The sequence below is a fragment of the Myotis lucifugus genome, unplaced genomic scaffold (genome assembly GCF_000147115.1).
Source record: "Myotis lucifugus unplaced genomic scaffold, Myoluc2.0 scaffold_181, whole genome shotgun sequence".
Taxonomy (NCBI): domain Eukaryota; kingdom Metazoa; phylum Chordata; class Mammalia; order Chiroptera; family Vespertilionidae; genus Myotis; species Myotis lucifugus.
The window spans coordinates 2,681,456-2,701,418 of record NW_005871229.1 but is presented as its reverse complement, the minus strand read 5'-3'; the positions used below and the strand labels follow the sequence as shown (position 1 = coordinate 2,701,418).

The 19,963-nt window shown below is 55.7% G+C and overlaps 1 protein-coding gene across 2 annotated transcripts in view; it reads right to left on the bottom strand.

Moving 5' to 3' along the window:
- Nucleotides 1-12,572: 12,572 nt before the first annotated feature.
- FBXO21 (F-box protein 21) overlaps nucleotides 12,573-19,963 on the bottom strand; it is a 34,681-nt gene continuing 27,290 nt past the window's right edge. For both annotated transcript variants that reach the window (XM_023760440.1, XM_023760441.1), the window contains exon 11: nucleotides 12,573-16,612. In XM_023760440.1, coding sequence (XP_023616208.1) covers nucleotides 16,425-16,612 — 188 coding nt within the window. In that variant the 3' untranslated portion in view covers nucleotides 12,573-16,424. The remainder of the gene's footprint in view (nucleotides 16,613-19,963) is intronic.

Here is a 19,963-nt window from a genome sequence, read left to right as displayed (position 1 = left end):
GCAGCAGGAGGAGGTGGCAGGAGCCCCAGAGCTATTTTAACTTCGCCATCGCTTTACATGGAGCGGCCGCGGCAGGCTCTGCAGAGGGCGGGGCAGTGGAAGGGGCCGTGGAAGGAGCTGGTCGTAAGCAGTGTTCACTGGGTTTGCTGGGGCCTCTTTTCAGACCCAAATGCAACTGCCCCGGGCGGGGCGCCAGGCGGGGCCACTTGATTTACTCAGCAGCTGTGATGTGGGGAGAGGCGTCCGCACCGTGAAGCAGCAGGACTACGTCTCGTCACGTGGAAGACAGAGTCAAGGTTGTAAAGCAGCTGGCCGTGAGGTGGGGCGGTCACCTGGGTCAGCCGGTGGGCCCGGGGTCAGCCCCAGGGTCCTTCGACGTGCAAGAGGAAGGCAGGGCGGTCAGAGTCAAGAGTGATGTGAGGGGACATGGGAAGTGCCCACCGGCCACTGCTGGCTTTGGATGGGAGGAAGGGGCCGAGCTGAGGAACGCGGGCAGCTTCTGGGAGCTGGAGAACGCCAGGGGGTGGATTCTCCCGGGAGCCCCCAGAAGGACGCGGCCTGTGACTCCCTGACATTAGCCCAGGGAGACCCGCTTCAGACATCTCACCCCACACTGTGGCATCATATATTTGCTTTAAGCCACCAAGTTGTGGTCATTTGTCCAGCAGCCGTAGGGACTGATACGGGCTGGGTTTGTACTTGTCAAACCCCAGTGCCAAGGAAAAGGTGCTGACAGTCTGTCTCCCTAGAGGGCGGGCTGGCTCTTTAAGATCTGTGTGCGTGCAGACCTCCTGGAGTTCTGACTCAATTCCGATTCCTGGGCCTGGGCAGGTTCTGACTCAGGAGGCCCAGGACTGTCTCTCCAGCTGTTTCTAATGTAGGTGGTCCTTTTTGGGGTGATGCATATTGAGATATAATTCACATATCATACAGCTCCCCCGTTTAGCGTGTACGTCTCAGTGGTTCTCAATATCCTCACGGAGTTTGCGACCATCACTACAGTCTATTTTAGAACGTTTTCATCATCACAAAAAAGAAACCCGACACCCTTTACCCGACACCCCTCAGCCCCCACCCCATTCTATCTGGCCCCGAAAACCACTCATCTGCTTTCTGTCTCTGAGATCTGCCTGTTCTGGACATTTCACATAAATGGAATCACACAGTACGTGGCCTTTTGGGACTGGCTTCTTCCCTTTCATGTGATGTCTCCAAGGTTCATCCGTGCGGGAGTGTGAGCAGTGCTTCCTCACTGTTTAAGCCTGAGTAATAGTCCACTGTCTGGAGGGACCACGTTGTGTTCATCCAGGCGCCTGGCTGGGCCGGGGGTTGTTTCTGCCCTCGGGCTGTTGTGGCCGGAGCCCCCGTGAAGGCCATGCCGAGGCGGAGGGCACAGGGGCCCGGGCGCCATCCTCCCTTCTCTACACTTTGCCTCCAAAGCAGGGGTTGGGGCGGTGAGCGAAGGGAGCCCCCAGAGGGGAGGGTGTCTGTGCAACCACACGCTGTCCTGACAGCATCTCACTGAGCCGTCACAGCCACACGGCAGCTGACGGGCAAATTAGGGCTCCCATTTCGCAGATGTGGAAGCTGAGGCTCACAGGGGCTCAAGTCACATGATCAAGCTCACAGTTAAGAGGCAACAGAGCCCGAGCCCCAAACCAGCGATGCCTCCTGTAAGCGTCTGTCTCCACCAAAGGTTACATGGCTGGGAGAGAGAGAGAGAGAGAGAGAGAGAGAGAGAGAGAGAGAGAAAGAGAGAGAGAGAGAGAGAGAGAGCGCAAACAGAAAATCCACTTCTTCCATCTGCAGAGCTCGTTTGCCACCACTCTGTCCTGCTGCCGGTAGTGACCTGGGTGCTGAGCACTGGCTGTGTTACCCGCCCCCTCCCCCGCCCCCGCGGAGTCCCAGAGCACTGTGGGTGCGCTCTTCACACCCCATTGTAAGAACAAGGAGCTGAGCGCCCAGGAATGTGCACTTGTGACAGGGGTCCAAATCGTTTCTGATGCAGGTCGCCCGAGGACCGCACACGAAGAAACGGCGCCACCCCAATAGTCTGGGGCAGAGGAGGGGGGCTGGGTGTGCTCACATGACACCCCTTCAAGCAAGTCCCCCAAACCCTCTGGTGAAAGGGGTGGCGGGCTGCCGTCCAGGACTGTGCGGGGTGTTAGAGGCCCTTTGGACAGAGTCGCTGGCTTCTCCTAGCCCCAGGCACCTGTGGTGACCGAGTCCACACCTGGGAGACCCCTCCCCAAAGGGCCACCTCTGTGGCCACAAATGAGCGCGGACCCTGAGGAAGGCCAGGTTCTGGCACATTCTCTGCTATCACTCACTGTCCCTGGCTGCCTGGCCTGCGGGAGGCCCCCTCCAGTGTGCAGGTGACCTCAGGGACCACCGGGCAGCTGTCAGCAGGGCAGGCCACTGGCCTGGCTCAGCTCAGCACCCCAGCCAGAGGGTGAGGATGGGGCGGGCACAGCCATGTCCCCCTCTCCCTTCTCCCTTCACGCCTGGGACGCCCGCGGTAGGGCAAGACCCGGCCGAGTGCCTGCGAGGCAGGATGATAAATATATGTTGGGGTTCAGAGCTGGTGCAGTCAATAATTTGGGGCTTACCTGGGAGAGGAGGCAGCAGGCACCCACCGTTTGGGCCAGCTCGGGCAGACTGCGGTGGGTGGGCGGGGCGGGCCTGGGGGCCCTGGGTAAGAGGCAGAGGTGGGGAGCCCCACCACCCGCCTGGCTGGCAGTGCTGACTCCGCAGAGCCCAGGGCCCCGTGCCTGCTGACGGTGCACTTCCCTGCCGGCCACTCGGCGGCCTGAGCGCTCTCCTGGGGCGGCTGAGACAGGGTGGGCCGCCAGCTCTGCCCTTCATGAAGGAAGAAGCAGGTGTGCAGGCAAAGGCAGGAGGCCGAGGGCAGAGGAAGCCCCTGCCAGAGACTCCAGGGCGGTCGGGGGATGCTTTGGGGGCTTCGGGGGCCGACTGCATGTAGCGGCAGGTGGAAATCCAGGGCAGAGGTCACTGACCGGTGGGGGGCCTGCTGGGGGAAAAGCCCCCCCCCTCCCCGCATTGCATTGGGTGGGAGCCAAGGGGGAGACTCAAGGCACAATGAAGAACCCCTCAGAACTGGCTGGCTCAACCCTCGTTTTCACCCAGGAAACAGTTCAGAGGGTCAAGGGCATGCAGCAAGGACGAGCCTGGCTGGGCTGAGGCTAGACTAGGTCCTGAGCCTCCGAGCAGGTGGGAACTGGGGGAGGGGGCGGGACTCGCCAAGGCTGACCCCCAGCCATTGATGTCAGGGTCTTTTGCGTTCTTGTATAAAAATGCAGGCTCCTGGGGCCCACAGAGATAGACTCGCTGGGGTGCTTTTTATGTCTCCGATTTGAGAACCTCTGCTGTAGAGGTTGTGGGTGAAGTTGGAGGTCTGGGTTCAGACCCTGTCTTTGGCTTTAGGCTATGACCTTCCCCCTAGAATCCTGGGTCTCCATCTGTGAAATGGGTCCATTTCATGAGGCTTCACATGAAGTGCTTGCTTACACGGAGCTGGCCCACGGAGGGGGCTCTGTCACCAGGACCCAGACACTGGTCACTGACCAGCTCAGGGACAGTCGCATGTTCTGGCCATGTCCTGGTGGGTGGAGGGCAGGTCCCGGCAGCAGCTGACGTGCCGGGGGACGGTCTGCCGGGGAGGCTGTGCTCAGCTTGTCACGAGGAGGACTGTTTGGTGCCTGTCCCTCGGCCTGCCAGAGCCCGGGCCTCACAGCCTTCATGAAACCTGGCCTCAAGCCCAGCCACCGGATGTCCCAGGGTGCAGAGAGGGCCTGTGGTTTCTGGGGAGAGGGAGGCGGCGCAGGGAGGAGTAAACTCGGCACGTAGGCCCCTGTAGGCTTGTGGGTCAGAGTGAACAGGAGACCACATGCTGGGGGGCGGGGGCCAGGAGCTGGGCGCCAGGAAGGAGGCATCCCTCAGGGGACCCCAGTCACCAGGTGACCGGGGCAGAGTGTAAGGGCACCGGGGGCCGCCCTGGGCTGTCCTGGAACGCCTAGGGGGACTCTGGGCTCAGATCCTGCAGTGAGCATCCTGAGTGGCCAGGGTTGGGGCTGGTGACAGACGGCAGTCCCCTGTCCTGTCTACCAAGCGGCAGAAGGGGGTGCCTCCGTGCCGCTCACGCTGAGCTTTTATTTGCTAGTCAGGAAGGTGGGTCAGGAGACTCATTGCTTTGGATTCAGAAAGTCGAGAGCAGAATGTTCCCTGGAGATGCATATGCAGAGTTAGAAGCAGCGCCGTGGGCTGAAGTCTCTCTAGTGCTCAGACCCCAGGCCCCACTTTAGTGGCATCAGTGTGTCCCCCCACGGGGATTCCAATACACTGGCAGGTTGGAGAGCCACTGCCCTGCAGCTGCATGCAAATGAGGCCCCCGGGGCGCCCTCGGCATGTACCTGGGAGGCTTGTGGGGGAAGAAGGCCCAGGTGTTTGTCCACAGGTGCCTCCTGGGTGGAGAACCAACGGTCACGGTCACGTCAGGGCGAGGGGACTCCCCTGCCGCCTGGTATCACGTGTCTGCAGTGTGACCTTGAGCTGAGCCCAGGCTCTTGGCAGCTGCGCTGAAAGTCATAGCTCATTAACCCCGTGCCCGAGGCGAGGGCCACATCGGTCCTGAGGGCGCGGAGCCAGAGGGACGGCTCACAGGCGGCACCCGGAGCTGCTTCTGGGCCACCAGTTGCCTCCTCTCCACCTCGTTGGATCACAGAGCATTTGCGGCCTCTCAGTGCAGGGACAGTCCTGGCACAGGGAACACCAGGGTCTGCGGAGAATGTCGCCGTGACCCTGGGCAAGTGGTCTCTCTTCTCTGGCCTCTGTCCTTCCTTGAAGACAGTGCGTGGCCAGCACCTGGGCTCTGCAAGTCGGTTGTGATGTCTCCAAGATGACTTGTCAGGCTCCTACTAGATGTGAGAAGGTAAAACCACGCCGCAGGAAGGGGGAAACTGAGGCCGAGGGGGCTAAGTTTCGTGGAGCCAGGGTGCAAGGTCAAAATCTCGTGCAGCCAGTTACCCTCAAGCTCCCCCCAGCGGCAGTAAAGCATGGTGCCCCGCTTCATGTACACAGGCCTGTGCACAAACCTGAGCAATACAGAAACACAAACGCCCAGGAACACCCAAACTGCTCCCCGTCCCTTTCCTCCCTCCCTCCCCGGCCCCTCTGACACCGTGACTGAAGCTGCCAGCTCCTGGCAGGAACCGCAGTCCAACCTCGGTTACACGCAGTCTTTATTCTCCGCCCAGAACTTACCTTCACTCCCGTCAGAGGTCACCCGCTGGGGCCTTGAGAAAGGTGCGCGCCGTTCTCCTTCCTGAGACCCAGAGTTCCAAAGCGGGCGGGTTTGAGAACCCCAGTGGGCGGGGTGCAGTGGCGGAGTGCGGGCTGGTTCACACTTGTTAGGGTCCCCCCAGGTGACGGTGAGGCAGGGGTGAGCAGGACAGAGGCACCCATGTCTTCCACTGCTGGTGAGAATGTAGTCCCCGGGCTGACCTCTGCCCTCTGTCCGGGCCCCGCTGGCGAGGCCGGATGGCCAGCATTCAGCAAACAGTGGGTGGTAGGGAAGGGGAGACGTGACAGAGAGACTCCGGACCAGGGGTCCTCAAACTACGGCCCGTGGGCCACATGCAAATACAAATATTGTATTTGTTCCCATTTTGTTTTTTTACTTCAAAATAAGATATGTGCAGTGTGCATAGGAATTTGTTCATAGTTTTTTTTAAAACTATGGTCCGGCCCTCCAACGGTCTGAGGGACAGTGAACTGGCCCCCTGTTTAAAAAGTTTGAGGACCCCTGCTCCAGACTGAAGATAAAGCCCGCTCACCTTGGGGGTCCCCCGGCCCGGCCCTACACCTCCGTCAAGGCCCCAGGCTCAGGGCAGCCTTCCAGGGGGGCCGGGGAGCCTGCAGTGACTGTTGTTGCTAAGCCGGAGAAAAGCCCCTCTCCTGGCTGTGAGCGAGGGGGCTGCTGCTCTGATGTCACCAGAAAGCGGCTCCCGTCAGGCCTCGGAAGCTATTCTCAGTTAGAGAACACACCTCCGCCTGGTAGAAGTGTCTAGACTGCAGCAGGCGTTTTGTAAATGACAATTGTCACGTGCGGCAGCCGGGTGAGTACTCGGTGGGGGGCACCCTCCCTCCCTGGTGAGCCTTGTCAATACCTTATGCTAACAGCAGTGCCCACAGCCCATGAACTGACCTGACCTGCCACTGAAACGACAGACAGCCGTGGGTGCGTCCTGTCGAGCTGCCTCCGAGTCCCAGGTCATTTCGGAGGCAGTTCTGCAGCAGCGGGACGACCTGGGTTCCGATCCCGCCCGGCTGCTTACTGGCCATGGGGCTTGGGGAACTCCCGTTGCTTCTCTTGGCCTCTGGGTGGACTTCCATGAAACCAGGACGACGGTAAAAGGACCGACACCCGAGTGCTTAGAGCAGCACAGGTGGCCCCAGGCGCGGTGTCGCCCATGATGCAGTGAGAGGCGCTCTCTGAAGATGTTCCATTCTTCCAACTTGCCCACAAACAACGGAGACCCATCTCCAGGTTGAGGGACTTCCGCGCTCGCTCAGGAACAGAAGCAGCATTTGAGCCACTCTCTGGTCCACTGTGAAGTGCACGGTCCATTCTGGAGCTCTGCTGCCCCCTAGGGTTTGGGGCGGGAATCAGACCCAATGCAGGTCAGTGGGGCTCCCCACCTGGGAACCTGGGACCCACCTGGGAAACCGGCCCGGCACCATCCCACTGGGGAGCCAGCCTCCACCATCTGTTTCTTTCTGTGTCTTTTCCTTGAGGCCTTGGGCAAGTCGGTGCAGCCTCGCTGAGCCTCAGTTCCTGCATCTGTCAAATGGGTTAACAGGCATAGCACCCACTCTGCAGAGTAGCATGAGGGTTACATGATGTGTTTTTTTGTTGTTGTTTGTTTGTTTTTAATATATTTTATTGATTTTTTACAGAGAGGAAGGGAGAGGGATAGAGAGTTAGAAACATCGATGAGAGAGAAACATCGATCAGCTGCCTCCTGCACACCCCCTACTAGGGATGTGCCCGCAACCCAGGTACATGCCCTTGACTGGAATCGAACCCGGGACCCTTCTGTCCGTAGGCCAACGGTCTATCCACTGAGCCAAACCAGTCAGGGCATGATGTGTTTTTTTAGAGGCACCGACCCCACCACCAGGGTGGATGCCACCTTCACCTCCTGGATGAGGCAGCCCTTCCAGGAGCAAGGACTTCCAAGGGTGCCCAGGCCGGTTTTCTGGTCTTCCTCCGGGTCTCCCACAGGCCCCCCGAGCTTCATCTCGGCACAGGTCCTCTGGGGACTTGCCTTGGCTGTCCGTGTGAAAAGGTCCCTCGGTGGACTCTGAGGCTCTGCTGATGTCCTGGCTGGGAGCAGGTACCGGGGGAACCGGGGATGCCCCCCACCATTATGGAGTAACTGCACGGTGACGCACCGGCTGGTGACCTGGTCCAGGTGTTTCCCGTGTGTTTCCCACTGTGATGGACACCACACTCGGCAGACCTCACCGCAGGACCAGGGCCTCTTGCCGGCTCCAGGAGGGGTGACGTGACCCCTAAGGTGCAGCCTTGCCCTGTCCCCAGGCACTAGGGTGCAGGGAGGGGGACCTGGCGCCCTCCAGTCTGATGGCTCTCAGTTAACACAGGGCTACTCACTCCATTTCTGGCCCCATCACCCCCCTGCTGGACCCCCCTCAGGTGATGCAAGGGGAGGAGCCCCAAAACGATTCACTTAAGGGGAAGTTTGCTGGGGGCTGGGGGGCAGAGGAGACAGTGCGCAGCTAGTTTCATTGAAAGGAAGGCCTACAATGAACGCCCCTCACAAGTTTCCCTTCTCTGCCCGCTCAGCCTCCTTTCTGGAACATCCTTCTCCGCTGTCCGGGACGCCCAGCAGCCTCTCCCGTGTCTGACATGAAGGGGGGGAGCAGGAGCAGGAGCGGGTGCAGCTCCAGCAGGGCACTGAGTGCTCTGAGCCATGCCCCTGGGAAAGCCGGGGAAGCCGTGCAGGCAGCTGAGGAGCAGGGGGCCGGAGACCCCAACTGGGGCATGTTAGGCCATCCTATCGGTCATCGGACCAGGGAACCCGGGCATGGAGGCCACACCCGCCTGCAGGGAGAAGGGACCTGGAATCTTCCACCAGCAGTGGCTGTAATTAGGGTTCAGCCGAGGGCCAGTCTTCCTGGCCAAGGAGCAGTCTGCAGTGTTCTGCGCTTGGCGGGAGCGGGCCTGCCTGAGCGGTGTCTTTAGTCCCTGGAAGAATCGGTGTCTCGTACGCACACGATGAACGGAAACAAAACCTCGCTGTTAGTGTGGGCACCGTGGTACATCGGAAAGTAATCCATGTACGAGCACATTTCGTATGTTAGGTGTTTGAAACGTTGAAGAGAGTCTGACATCATCTAACAGGAAGACTGACAGGAGGAGACAGATGGCTCTCCCCACGGGGGCTCCTCTGGCCTCCGGTTCCCTGGAATCTACGCTTTCACCACAAAACTTCTCCTCAAGGATTCCGCATATTTGATTGGAAAGTAAACAGGGAAAGGATTCAAGATGGGCAGTCGCGGCAGGAGGACATGTGCTAAGCTCTCTCTGTGCTCATGAGCACTTATGTTTGCGATGATAGTCACAGAGCACGATTTAGGTTCAGTATCTGCGCGTGAAGAATGCTTGGTGTAAACATCAGAGACGGGCACTAGCCCTCTATCAAGAAGTTGGAGGGGGCGTTCCTAGGGCTGGCACACAAATTCAGCCAGTGGGGGCTCCAGGCTGGCATTTCTGAAATTCTTGGGGCCTTCCCCTCATGGCTGCAGTGTGGCTGCAGCAGCACCAGACATCACATTGTCTCTTGATAATATTCACAGCAGGAAGGAGGCAAAGAGAAAATGTTCTCTTCCTTCATCAGGGGCCAAATCTTACCACACTGTTTCTGCAGTGTATGGCAGACTCGCTAGCCATGCCTGCTTCAACCTCTCATAGTTAGTTTATATCCTGGAGCTAGGTCCGGCTGCCGGAACAGACTCGGGTTCTACTCGTAAGAATGAAGGAGAAAGGGCTGTTAAACAGGCACCCCAGGTGCAAGCTGCCCTGGCGATGGGGGTTGAGCCCGTCCTCATTTCCACGGAACGAGGAGCTTCATCTGCAATCCTCATTGGCAGGCCCTCTGGAGCGGGAGGGCCCTGCTTCCCCGAGCAACACTTTCCAAGCGCAGGGTAAGGCCACGTAATGGATTCCCTCCTAAGACCCCTCCGGTTTATCTACCCAGCGAGTCCCCCTCCTCCATGTGCCCGAAACAGCCACGATGGGGAAATGGCAAGTCCTTCCCAACTCGGACGGTTCTAGGCCTTAAGTGAGAGACAGCGGGTCCTGGCCACGAGGGACGACAAGAGGAGAGGAGCTGTGCCCGTTTTCTCCCAGCCACTTACAGGAACCGAGGGGTCCACGGTGATACGCATGATTCCCAAAGACAGCTTTTCGGAAGGCGTGGCCCCCTTGCGTGCCCTTCCCAGCCTGTGTTCTTGTGGATTTGTGGCACATCCACAGGCAGCACTGCGTGACCAAGACCTCGTGCCCAAGCCTCCTGACCCCCGACATCGGGCCACCGAGGGGCAGCGGCATTTTCATGTAACACGGAATGACAACAGAGAGACGGCATTTCCAGGCAACTGCGGGCCTGGGCAGATGCCAGGCTTTGGAGGTGCAAAGGGAAGCAGGTCGTCAGAACGTGGGACCAGGCAAGGGTGTGGGGCAGACGGACCTCTCCCAGCCTTTGCTCTTCGCGGCTCAGCGAGAGAAATGACAGAAGTAATAGAACAAGCTTGGAACAGGCTTTGCTCTCTTCTGAGTCACCCGGGGACGGAGGATGGAAAATCCCCACTCTCCCTCTCCCTCGTTCCCAAATGGGAACACGGGCTGCTCGGAGAGGACAGCACAGCCTGGGGTCCGCGACCAGCTGGCAGGACACCTGGGCCATCTTGTGTGGTGGCTCGGTCTCTCCGGGCTCTGGGTGCTCCCTGCCCAGCACAGCCTTCTCTTGGCAGGCCTCGGAGTGCCGAAGCTAGTGAGCCTTGAAGGCTGGTGGGGGCGTCCGCTTGGGGCGGCTCATCCCGAACGAGCCTTGCTGTGCTGTGCACTCAGCAGAGTCTATCACCACCAGATAAAACTGCAGAACAGCTGCCCCAGGCCCATCACCCTCCCTCCCTCCAGAACCATCTATGTGTCTCTCTTACTGCGACACAATGCTGTGCCCGGGGACTTCTGCTTCCCTCCCTCAGGGCTCACAGCTCCACAGGTCACAGACCTGCGCACCTCGGACCCGGAACCCGCCCTCTGCTCAGCAGCAGCTTGTCCACCCCCCAGCCCCCAGCGGAGGCGAAACCCAGCTCCAGTGACTAACAAATGGTAAATGGTGCTCAGATGAGTTCGGGGAGTGATGAAGAAACAAGGGAGGGGGAAGTCCTAGCACACACAGGGGACATCTTAGCTGCTGCTAAATAACACACTCATATCAATACATGATTGAGAAACCAGGAAACCAACACAAACCGTCTATGTCCTCTGAACATCGCTGCCTGGCAGCTACTGATCCCTGGAAAGGCAAAATGCTGACGTGCACACGAGTAAGTCGTGCTCTGGCAAAGGTCACAAAGTGTGTGCCCCGAGTCCACCTTTCTGGGGCTAACTCAACCGAACTGCACCCGCTGAACCTGTCTCAGCACGATCCCTGGAAACTGTCCACACCTCTGTAAGGGAGAGCTGCCGTATTCTAGACGTTTCCAGGAAAAAGAAGCTGACCTCTGCCCAGGAAGTGGTTATCTTAATCTGCTCAGGCTGCTGCAGCAACAGTACCATAGGCTGCGGCTTAGACGCATGGGTTACTCACCGTCCTGCAGCCTGGGGAGCCCGAGGTGAAGGCGCCGGCAGATTTGGGGTCTGCTGAGGGCCCGCTTCCTGGCTCCTAGGTGGCAGCCTCTGCTGTGTCCTCACGGCGGGGGTGAGGGCCTCTGGGGCCCCTTTTATAAGCACACGAATCCCATGGGGAGGGCGCCGCCTCAGGACCTCATCACCTCCCAGAGGCCCCACCTCCAAGAGCCACCACCTCGAGGATAGGTTTCGATGTCTGACTTCTAGGACAGGGGCGCTGCGTGCCCAGCTGGAAAGAGCAGCTGGGTTTGCAGCCAGCGGAGCTGGGTGGGGATCTGGGCCCTGTTCCCCAGCTGCTGTGCCATCTTGGGCAAACCACTCAACTTCTCTGAGCTTCAGTTTCCTCGCGTGTCCAGTTGGGATCATTTCAAGTGGATCCAGGGCTGGCACAGAATAAAGGCCCGGGAGACAGTGAGCTCTGACACAGGGTGACATGTTTGTGCTTTTGGCAAGGAGTGTTTTGCTCACGGGACGGTAAATGACTTCACCTCACATTCTAGAAGCGTCCACCCGCCTCTTATGTGTCAGCCGCCGTGGACACAGATGGGAGGAAGTGTGAATGCTGACCCCCGGAGCTCACTTTCCATCCCACCGAGGTCTACAAGAAAGAAAAGCCACCCCTCCCCCCGCTCCAAAAACAAGCACAAGGAAAGCCTGTTTCATTGAACACGATGCCAACCAGACTGCGGGGGATGAGCGCCTGCTTCCCAGCCAGGTGGGGTCTGAACAGCCACATGGACCCCTGTGGCTGCCTTGAGTCTAACCACTCACACCCCCAACACACAACACACACACACACACACACACACACACACACACACACGCACATTCCAGGCTCTGCTCACTGTTTCCACATGATGAGGTCCAGGTCCCACAGCAGAGTGTGAGCAGCCTCAACCCAACGCAGAACTGTGGCCCCGCCCAGCGACCCACACCAAGCAGATCACTGGCCCATGAGCAGAGCTGAAGTTTCCGGGGACAGTGTCAGCTAAGGCCAGGGGACCTGGCTGAGCCCCAGCACACAGTCTCTCCGGCCATTCAAGACTTCCGGCTGGACCTCCAAGTCGAATGCTTGGATGTCTCTGAAAACTGACAGCTCTCGGAGACAGACACGAACCAGCATGTTTCTGTTCTCCACAGCCCGGAAGCAGAGAGGTGCCTAACAGATGGAAGATGGATAATGGGAGAGGGAAGAGGGGCTTGCTTACAAGAAATATAAGCAAGCTGGTATGCAACCTGGACGGACCGAGAAAGGTCAACCTTTAAAGCACAGGAGGGGTAAGGCCGCCTCCCCGGGAAGCAGGGCGTGTCCCGCCTGGGAGGAGCACACCCAGGCAGGAGCTGGACAGCAGCTGCTAGCCACACTGCTCTTCTGATTCCCAGCCCCTGGGGAGTGTGAGTGGAAGTGGCAAGTTCCGCTGCTGCCTCAGCTCCCAGAACCCCCTCAGGCAAGTCCCCCCCAGGCTTGATCCCCTGCAGGCTGGATGGAGATGGGCTCAGGGGCTCCTGCAAGCACACAGGCAGTGGCTCTGTGACTGCCCCAGGGCCGCCCCACCCACCCATTCCCTGCCCCGTTACTTCAGCAAGAAAGTTCTTTTGTGTGTGAGCCATCGAATATTTTTAGGTCTATTTATTACAGAAGTAGCATTACCCTAATACAATCATTGCTAAATGGCCATAGTACATTTATGCTATAATTGCACATCATTTGAATCACCGCAGGAATGTCCTTTTCTCTTGATTCTAAATTTCAGAAGTGAAAGGTAAGAAGTTAAAGTTGCTGCAAGGCAAAGGATAAAAACATTGCGAGGTAGTCGGTAGTGTGGCTGTCAAATGCCAGGTTTCCCACCTACAAACAAGCAGGGTGCGCGATTCCCCGTCTGTACAGTGAGCGGAAAGCCAGGCAGGCCCGCCCCTCGGCCGGGGTCAGCAAACGATGCCCGGGGGCCGCATCCGGCCTGCGCCTGCTTCTGTACAGCCCTCGAGCTCAGGATGTTTGTACGTTTTTAAAAACAGAGAAGAATATGTGACTGAGACCATGTGCAGGCCGGACAAATCGTCACCCGCCGGCCCTGCCTTACAGGGTTGCTGTGAGGGCCACCACAGTGCAGGCCAGTGCCTGGCTCAAAGGAAGCAAGCAAGACAAAGTGATGCATGCACACAGCCATTAGTGTTTTCAAAAATCAACTGCCACGTGACGGGTTCCTCATTTCCTCTAGGTGAACAGTCTCCCCTTCCCTCCCAGAAACAACAAACATCTTGATTATTATTATGGACACAAGATCTTTCAAATGAAAAGTTGCTGGCAGTTCAAGTTCATGACCGAGAGAAAGGAGTAGCTCCCTTGATAGCAAAGGGACCTGCTGGCAGCAGAACATGGAGGCGCGACTCCATCTAACGCGTCGGGGAAGACCGCGACATTTGACGTTGTGAGTTAGACATTAAGTAGGTACGGAAAGAGAGTAAACTGACTCGGCGACAGGACTGGGCGCTGGCTGTCGCAAGGGAACACTGTTGCTGGGTAAATGCACTTGCAATGGAGATCTACGACAGGGTTCAGGCAGAGACAACAAAAGCCGGCCTTTCAGAATCCGACTGGGTGGGTGACGCTCGGCAGAACTGGTCTCACAACGACACGGTAGAGATTAGTGTTGGGCGTGACTGGTGTCACCGAGACAGCGTTTCCCAGAGGAGGTCTGTGCACACGGGACCCTGGGACACCACGGGCACGTGTGCCTGTCCAGGGGGACGTCCCAAGCTGGGACGTCAGGAAGGCAGGCGCAGCACACACTCCTGGAGTCACAACGCGCCGCAGCACTGCAGGGCCCGGGTGACTGTTTAGCCCACGACAGTTTCCTCCCACACGATGCGCGGTGACATCGCGGAGCATCAGCACTCGGCAGGACATTCTGGTCGGGCGGCCTGTCGCGCAGCTTTCGGGTCCACATTAACGACACACCGAGAACCTGGGCTTCCCTCAAAGCTTTTGAAGTTCTCGTTTTACAAACACACACTTTTAACAGAACTGAAAAGCTGCAGTCTTTCCATTATAACCAGATACTCGCAAGATTCCTCGAGAGCTTATAAAACTCAGGTTTGGCAGGTAAATCTCAGTTTAAAGATACCCTGTCCACTCACCAATGTCAGAAGTTTCAGCAGAGCAAATTTTTGATCAGAAGAGATGGGAAACATTCTGCGACAGGGCCTGGCAGGGCCTCTGTCCTGGGACAAACTCGGCCAGGCCCTTCATGTGGTGTTCCCGGAGGAGTTCCATTTATTAATCATTGTATATATATAAAAAAAAAAATCTTGGCTTTCATTGGAAGAGAAAAGAAGTTACTATATCCAAATATTTAATATTTTAACATTGCAAAAGTTCTACTTTTATAACAGGGTTTTTCTTAAATGGAGAAAACTTTGGAAAAATTTTAAAAAGAAACTTATGATTTATTAGAGTACAGGTTCCAAAACCACATTTTTAGAAAAATATAAAGTGCCCAAATACCACTTACACAGGTGACAGAGGCCTCCTGGAGCCAGATGAAGCATCCGTGAAGAAACATTTAAAAACAGTCTAGATACATATTTACACGGGTCACTAAAGGGAAAACCATCTTATCTTTCTTGGCCTCGATGTTACTCTACGAGAAAAGAAGTCAAACCGGAAAACCAACAAGCATAATTCTCAGCATGCTCCACGGTTTCTCTGTAATGCACCTGGTTAACATTTACTCCACAGTTTCTCATTTTCACCTTTAAATGAGTAGTGTGAAAGCCCCCGGCCTCAGGCAGGCGGGTGCTGTGAGTGGTCACAATTTCAAATGCAAGTCCTAATGGTCTGACTGTGGATTTGATGAGGACCATGGATACCGGGTGATAGCGAGTTCAGGCTGGAAGGGGCAGGCTGGCCAAATCGCCATCGTTTTCTAACAAATGCTTATTAACTCAGCCGTCACTTGCTAGAGTCTCGGGTAGCGTCCCCAAACCTCAGTCACCTCAGGGCTTATTAAGGACCAATGGAAGGCAGTCATCCAACATGGTATGAAAATCCTGCACTCAAATGAGCACAGGCAGCAAGAGTGACTGGATCCCTGCCCTCCAGAGCCTCAGGCATTAGATCAACTGGATTCTCAGACTTAGAGAGTGACGTCCGTCATGAGGCCCTAACTCCAGACACCAGCCTCGACTGGTGAACTACAAGACTAGCTGGCAGGAGACCTGGCGGTTGTGGTGGGAGTTCCAGAGCTGCACAGAGTGGAACTGTCAGTGCTCGGTTACTAAGAACACGGTGGGGGCGGGAGGGGGGCGGGCTGAGTGAGCGGTCCGATTCCCCAGGGGACTCGGAGTGCAGGCTTCCCCCGGTGCCGTCACGGCCATGGCGTCAAGAGAGCAGACGACACTCGTTTCTTTTGCCGTGGACCAGACGCTCTTAAGATGAAAGATGTGTTACTTGCTATACCCTGCCACACTCAGAGAGGTCTCCATGTGACACTCAGAAATGACGGGGGCACGGGACCTCCTCTTTTCATTTTTGAGGTTCATTTTTCTTCTGGTTATAGAAGTGAAGTCTCATTTTTAGGTCTTTGAAGACCTCGAAGTATAATTTCTAAAAGCAAACATTTTAACATCAGATTGTACTTCCTACTATGAAGAGAAGCCATCACTGATTTAAGACCTACTCATGCTACTGGAGAGTATTAACATAAAAAAAGTTACTTTAAAGGGAGGAATAGTAGATGAACATGGAAAAATCCATCACCAAGGCCATTATTATGCATTTCCTCAAAGAATTCCATGTAACAAAGTGGAAAACTAATGGTTCATAGCGACAGGAGCGTAAATCCAAGAGGGAAAACTGTTATTCTTCTAATTCAAATACAGACAAAGACAAGTGCCTGAAATCGGTTTCACACATTAGAAAAAATAAAGGCAAACGATTCTGATTAGCACTACATTGCTCATCTCCAAGATGCTGCCAAACTCACTTAGCTTCACCTCTGAATAAGCAGCTAAATTCAGGCTGAAAAGACCAATGACCCTGACTCAGGACTGCGCCTGGGCCACAGAGAAATCAGGGAGGAATCGTCGCAAACGTATGAGCCCGTCGCCAGCAAATGAAACGTCGAGATAAGTGCGAGACAGACTACTGAGAGGGAGCTAAGGAACGATTAGACTCGTGTCGACTGTGAGCCCTCATGAAGACAGAACGTCACAGACTGTCACCACAGACAAGCAGACAAGCCATGCCACCGAACAGGCCTTGCCAAGGATTCACTAGTGGAAGCGGAGAGCGACATTGTCTTTGCAGCTGAGGAGAGCACGGGCCACTTCCCCTGGTGGGAGGCAACCAGCACTCCGGACCAAGGGGCTGCCTGGTGGTCATGTCCAAAGGGACCCAGGGACTCCTGGAGTCCTGTTCTCCTGGAAGTAGCAGCAGCAGCAAAGGCACAATGTCCTCTACTGGCCTTTACTCTGCGTTCTCCTTCTTCGCACTGTAAATGTTCTGCACCGTTTCGTAGACAGACTCCAGATCCTCCGGGTAGCGGAGCTCCAGCTCTGCGTTCGGGATGTAGTGGGTACCAGTAAACTCTGAGAAATAGCGTCCGACATCGGGGTGCGAGATTTCTTGAGGCTCCACATTATATTCCAAGTTTTCTGTTGAAAAAGAGGCACATTCTCGTTAAAATGGATTTTCTGCGGCATCTCTTATCCAGAGTACTTCCTAGCAACCGTTTCCCAGTAGCATTTTGAGGTGGAGGGAAAGGAAAGACAGAGATGTTTGTGGAATGTACAGGAGTGAACAGGAAAAAGGCAGCGAGTGGCCATGGGGGAAGGAGGAATGGTGGCCTGGGGCCCCAATAGCTCCACATGGAAGATAGTACTTCCCTAGTCTCTGGGCAAGGCGTCTGGCTCCAGCCACGCTCCGCAGTCTCCTGGGGCCGGGCAAGCAGAGACTCCCCACGTTCCTCTGACTCGATCTGACACAAATGTGAGGACAGGGAACCCTCGCCGGCTCCGGTCACTAGCGGTGACGCGTCGGAAGCCCCACACCATCTGGTGACCACTCGCAGGCCGGTGTCCGTCCTGTCTACTAGTGTGAGCCCCTCCACACGCCCACAGCTCCGTCCTCTCCACACCGCGTGCGCCTCTGAAGGCGAGTGCTGCACAGGGGGCAGGAGGCCCGGCGGGAGGAAAGCAGTGTGGTTATGACATCTGCATACGCTCCTGAAATCCACGCTCTCTCCACACCCTGTTCTCTATTCACTACCAGACGAAGAAATAAAAATAAGACCCCTTTAAAATGGAATGATAACAGAACAACGATGACAATGCAGGTGAGGTTTTTGTTTTTTTAAATATATTTTTATTGATTTTGAAGAGGAAGGGAGAGGGAGAGATAGAAACATCAATGATGAGAATCATTGATCAGCCGCCTCCCACAGGCCACACACTGAGGATCGAGACCGCAACCCGGGCATGTGCCCTGACCGAGAATCCAACTGTGACCTCCTGGTTCACAGGTCGATGCTCAATCACTGCACCACAACGGCTGGGCCAGACGGGGTATTTTAAAGGCTGAAATCCTTTTAGGTGGTTTCTCCCCAAAAAACTACTTGAAAAACAGCTCTGCGTGGGCCCCCACCTGGGAGAAGCAAAGCCTCACCCCTCATGACCGGCACCAGAAAGGAGCTGGCCAGGCTGCTCTGACCGTGTTCCAGGCAGTCTCGGTTCCCTGGAGCACGAAGCCACACTTTGTACAGCTTGTCACTGGAATTAATGCAAGTTAGTCTCTGCACAGGCCTGGCCAATGGGCTCACTCACCCACAGTGCGGCACCTCACCCCAAAATGTCCTGAAATGCACTCAGGACACTTGGTCCCCCCGCCCAGGACAAACACCAGGTTCCCTCAGCATTACTCTTGACAGCACCCACGGCAGGTCACCGTGTAAATACATGATGGCGCATTAACTCAGCGAAACACCGGGCAGCCAGGACAATGAGCAATGTGCTGTCGAGATCCGCTGGAGGAACCCGGAGTACAAACATATGCTACTTAGAAAGTGCCTGGAAGGCCACACAGCTAGGCTGCCACATCACAAGGCATAGCTAAGGTGTTTTATTTTCTTATTTTTAAATATATTTTTGATTTCAGAGAGGAAGGGAGAGAGAGAAAGAAACAACTGGTTTATTTAATTGGAGCTTAGTATTCCTTAGTTTGGATGTACCCCAATTTCCCAGGAAGTCCTTGCGAATGACACTGGTTTGCGATAAGAAGGGACCACAGGCCCCCTGGCGAGCGTGTCCCGAGAGGAGGGACTGAGGACGGAACTGACACGTCAGAGGAGGGTGACACTTGAGATTTTCACAATTTAAACGAGAGCACCAAACGGCCCTTGGAAACAGCTGAAATTTTACACCCCCGTCCTGATGTAGGGTCCTCACACAAGTGCCAGCGTGTGCAGACGGCCACGGACTGTGTGTGGGGTGTGGGGTAGGGGTGGGTGTTGCAGAAACTTTAGTTTGGAAATGCAGGACAGCTCAGGGAAACGGAACTAACACTTGTAGCGGGTGCACACGCACCAAGCACTCTGAACTAGAGGTTCACGTCCCACTTCAATTCCTGACCTTCCAATACGGGCAGTGACTGAAGTTCAGAGCATCTGGATATTCGTCTCCCACAGTACCTGGGAAGTCCTGGTTGGGAGGGGGTGGGGGAGGGGGAGGGGGCTGAGACAGTCAGCATGCCCCTAGTGGGGGAAATGATAAACATGCCAGGTGTGGTATATCCCTCCTTTAGGATTTAGGGTAACACTAACACATTGTTGGGAAAATTCCCTTGATTGTGCAGAATAAAACTATTTGAAGATATTGTGCATGCATGTGGTCTATAATCTACCCTTCAACTGTGGAGAACTAATAATTAGAAGAGTATTCATTAATGGATTTTACCCAGGTTACTAGGATCATGGAGAAAAAGTTTGAAAATTTAGATTAAAAAAAAAGTTGTCAAACAAAATAACTTACTATAAGCCCAGCTGGTGTTGCTCAGTGGTTGGGCATCAACCTATGAACCAGGAGGTCACGGATTTGATTCCCAGTCAGGGCACATGCCTGGGTTGTGGACTTGATCCCCAGTGGGGGGTGTGCAGGAAGCAGCCGATCAATGATTCTCTCTCATCATTGATGTTTCTCTCTCCCTCTCCCTTCCTCTCTGAAATCAATAAAAATATAATTTAAAAAGTAACTTAATGCAAATAAATGTTAAAAACATCCTATATAATAAAGAGTAATATGCAAATTAACCCTCATGCCCTCACAAGATGGCTGCCTATGACCAAGCTGGCAGGGGGAGTTAGTGAGGGACGACCAAACGACTGAACAACCAGGCTGTGTGGGGCGACCAGGCCGGTGGGGAGGCCATGAGGGGTGACCAGGCTGGCAGGGGAGGCAGTTGGGGGCAACCAGGCCGGCAGGGGGGGCAGTTGGGGGTGACCAGGCCGGCAGGGGGGAGCAGTTAGGGGCAACCAAGCTGGCAGAGGGGGACAGTTGGGGGCAACCAGGCTGGCAGGGAGGGGGCAGTTGGGGGCGACCAGGCCGGCAGGGGGGCGCAGTTAGGGGTGACCAAGCAGCAGGCGAGTGATTAGGAGCCAGCAGTCCAGGATTGTGAGAGGGATGTCCGACTGCCGGTTTAGCCCTGATCTCTGGGATGGGGCCTAAACTGGCAGCCGGACATCCCCCAAGGGGTCCCGGATTGGAGAGGGTGCCCCCGCCCCCACCCCATGCATGAATTTCGTGTACCAGGCCTCTAGTATTTAAATAAGTATTTTTAAAATTTAGCCTCTCAAGAACTCACATTGGCTAAATATGGTATAATTTGAGCAGAAAAGGAAAACTGTTCCAAATGATTAGAACACATTAACTAAATAAAAGTCCAGGAAGCTATGAGAGGAGGGAAGTACTGGAGGTGGAGGTAGAGGGAGGGTGGGGGGAAGGGAGGGAGAGAAG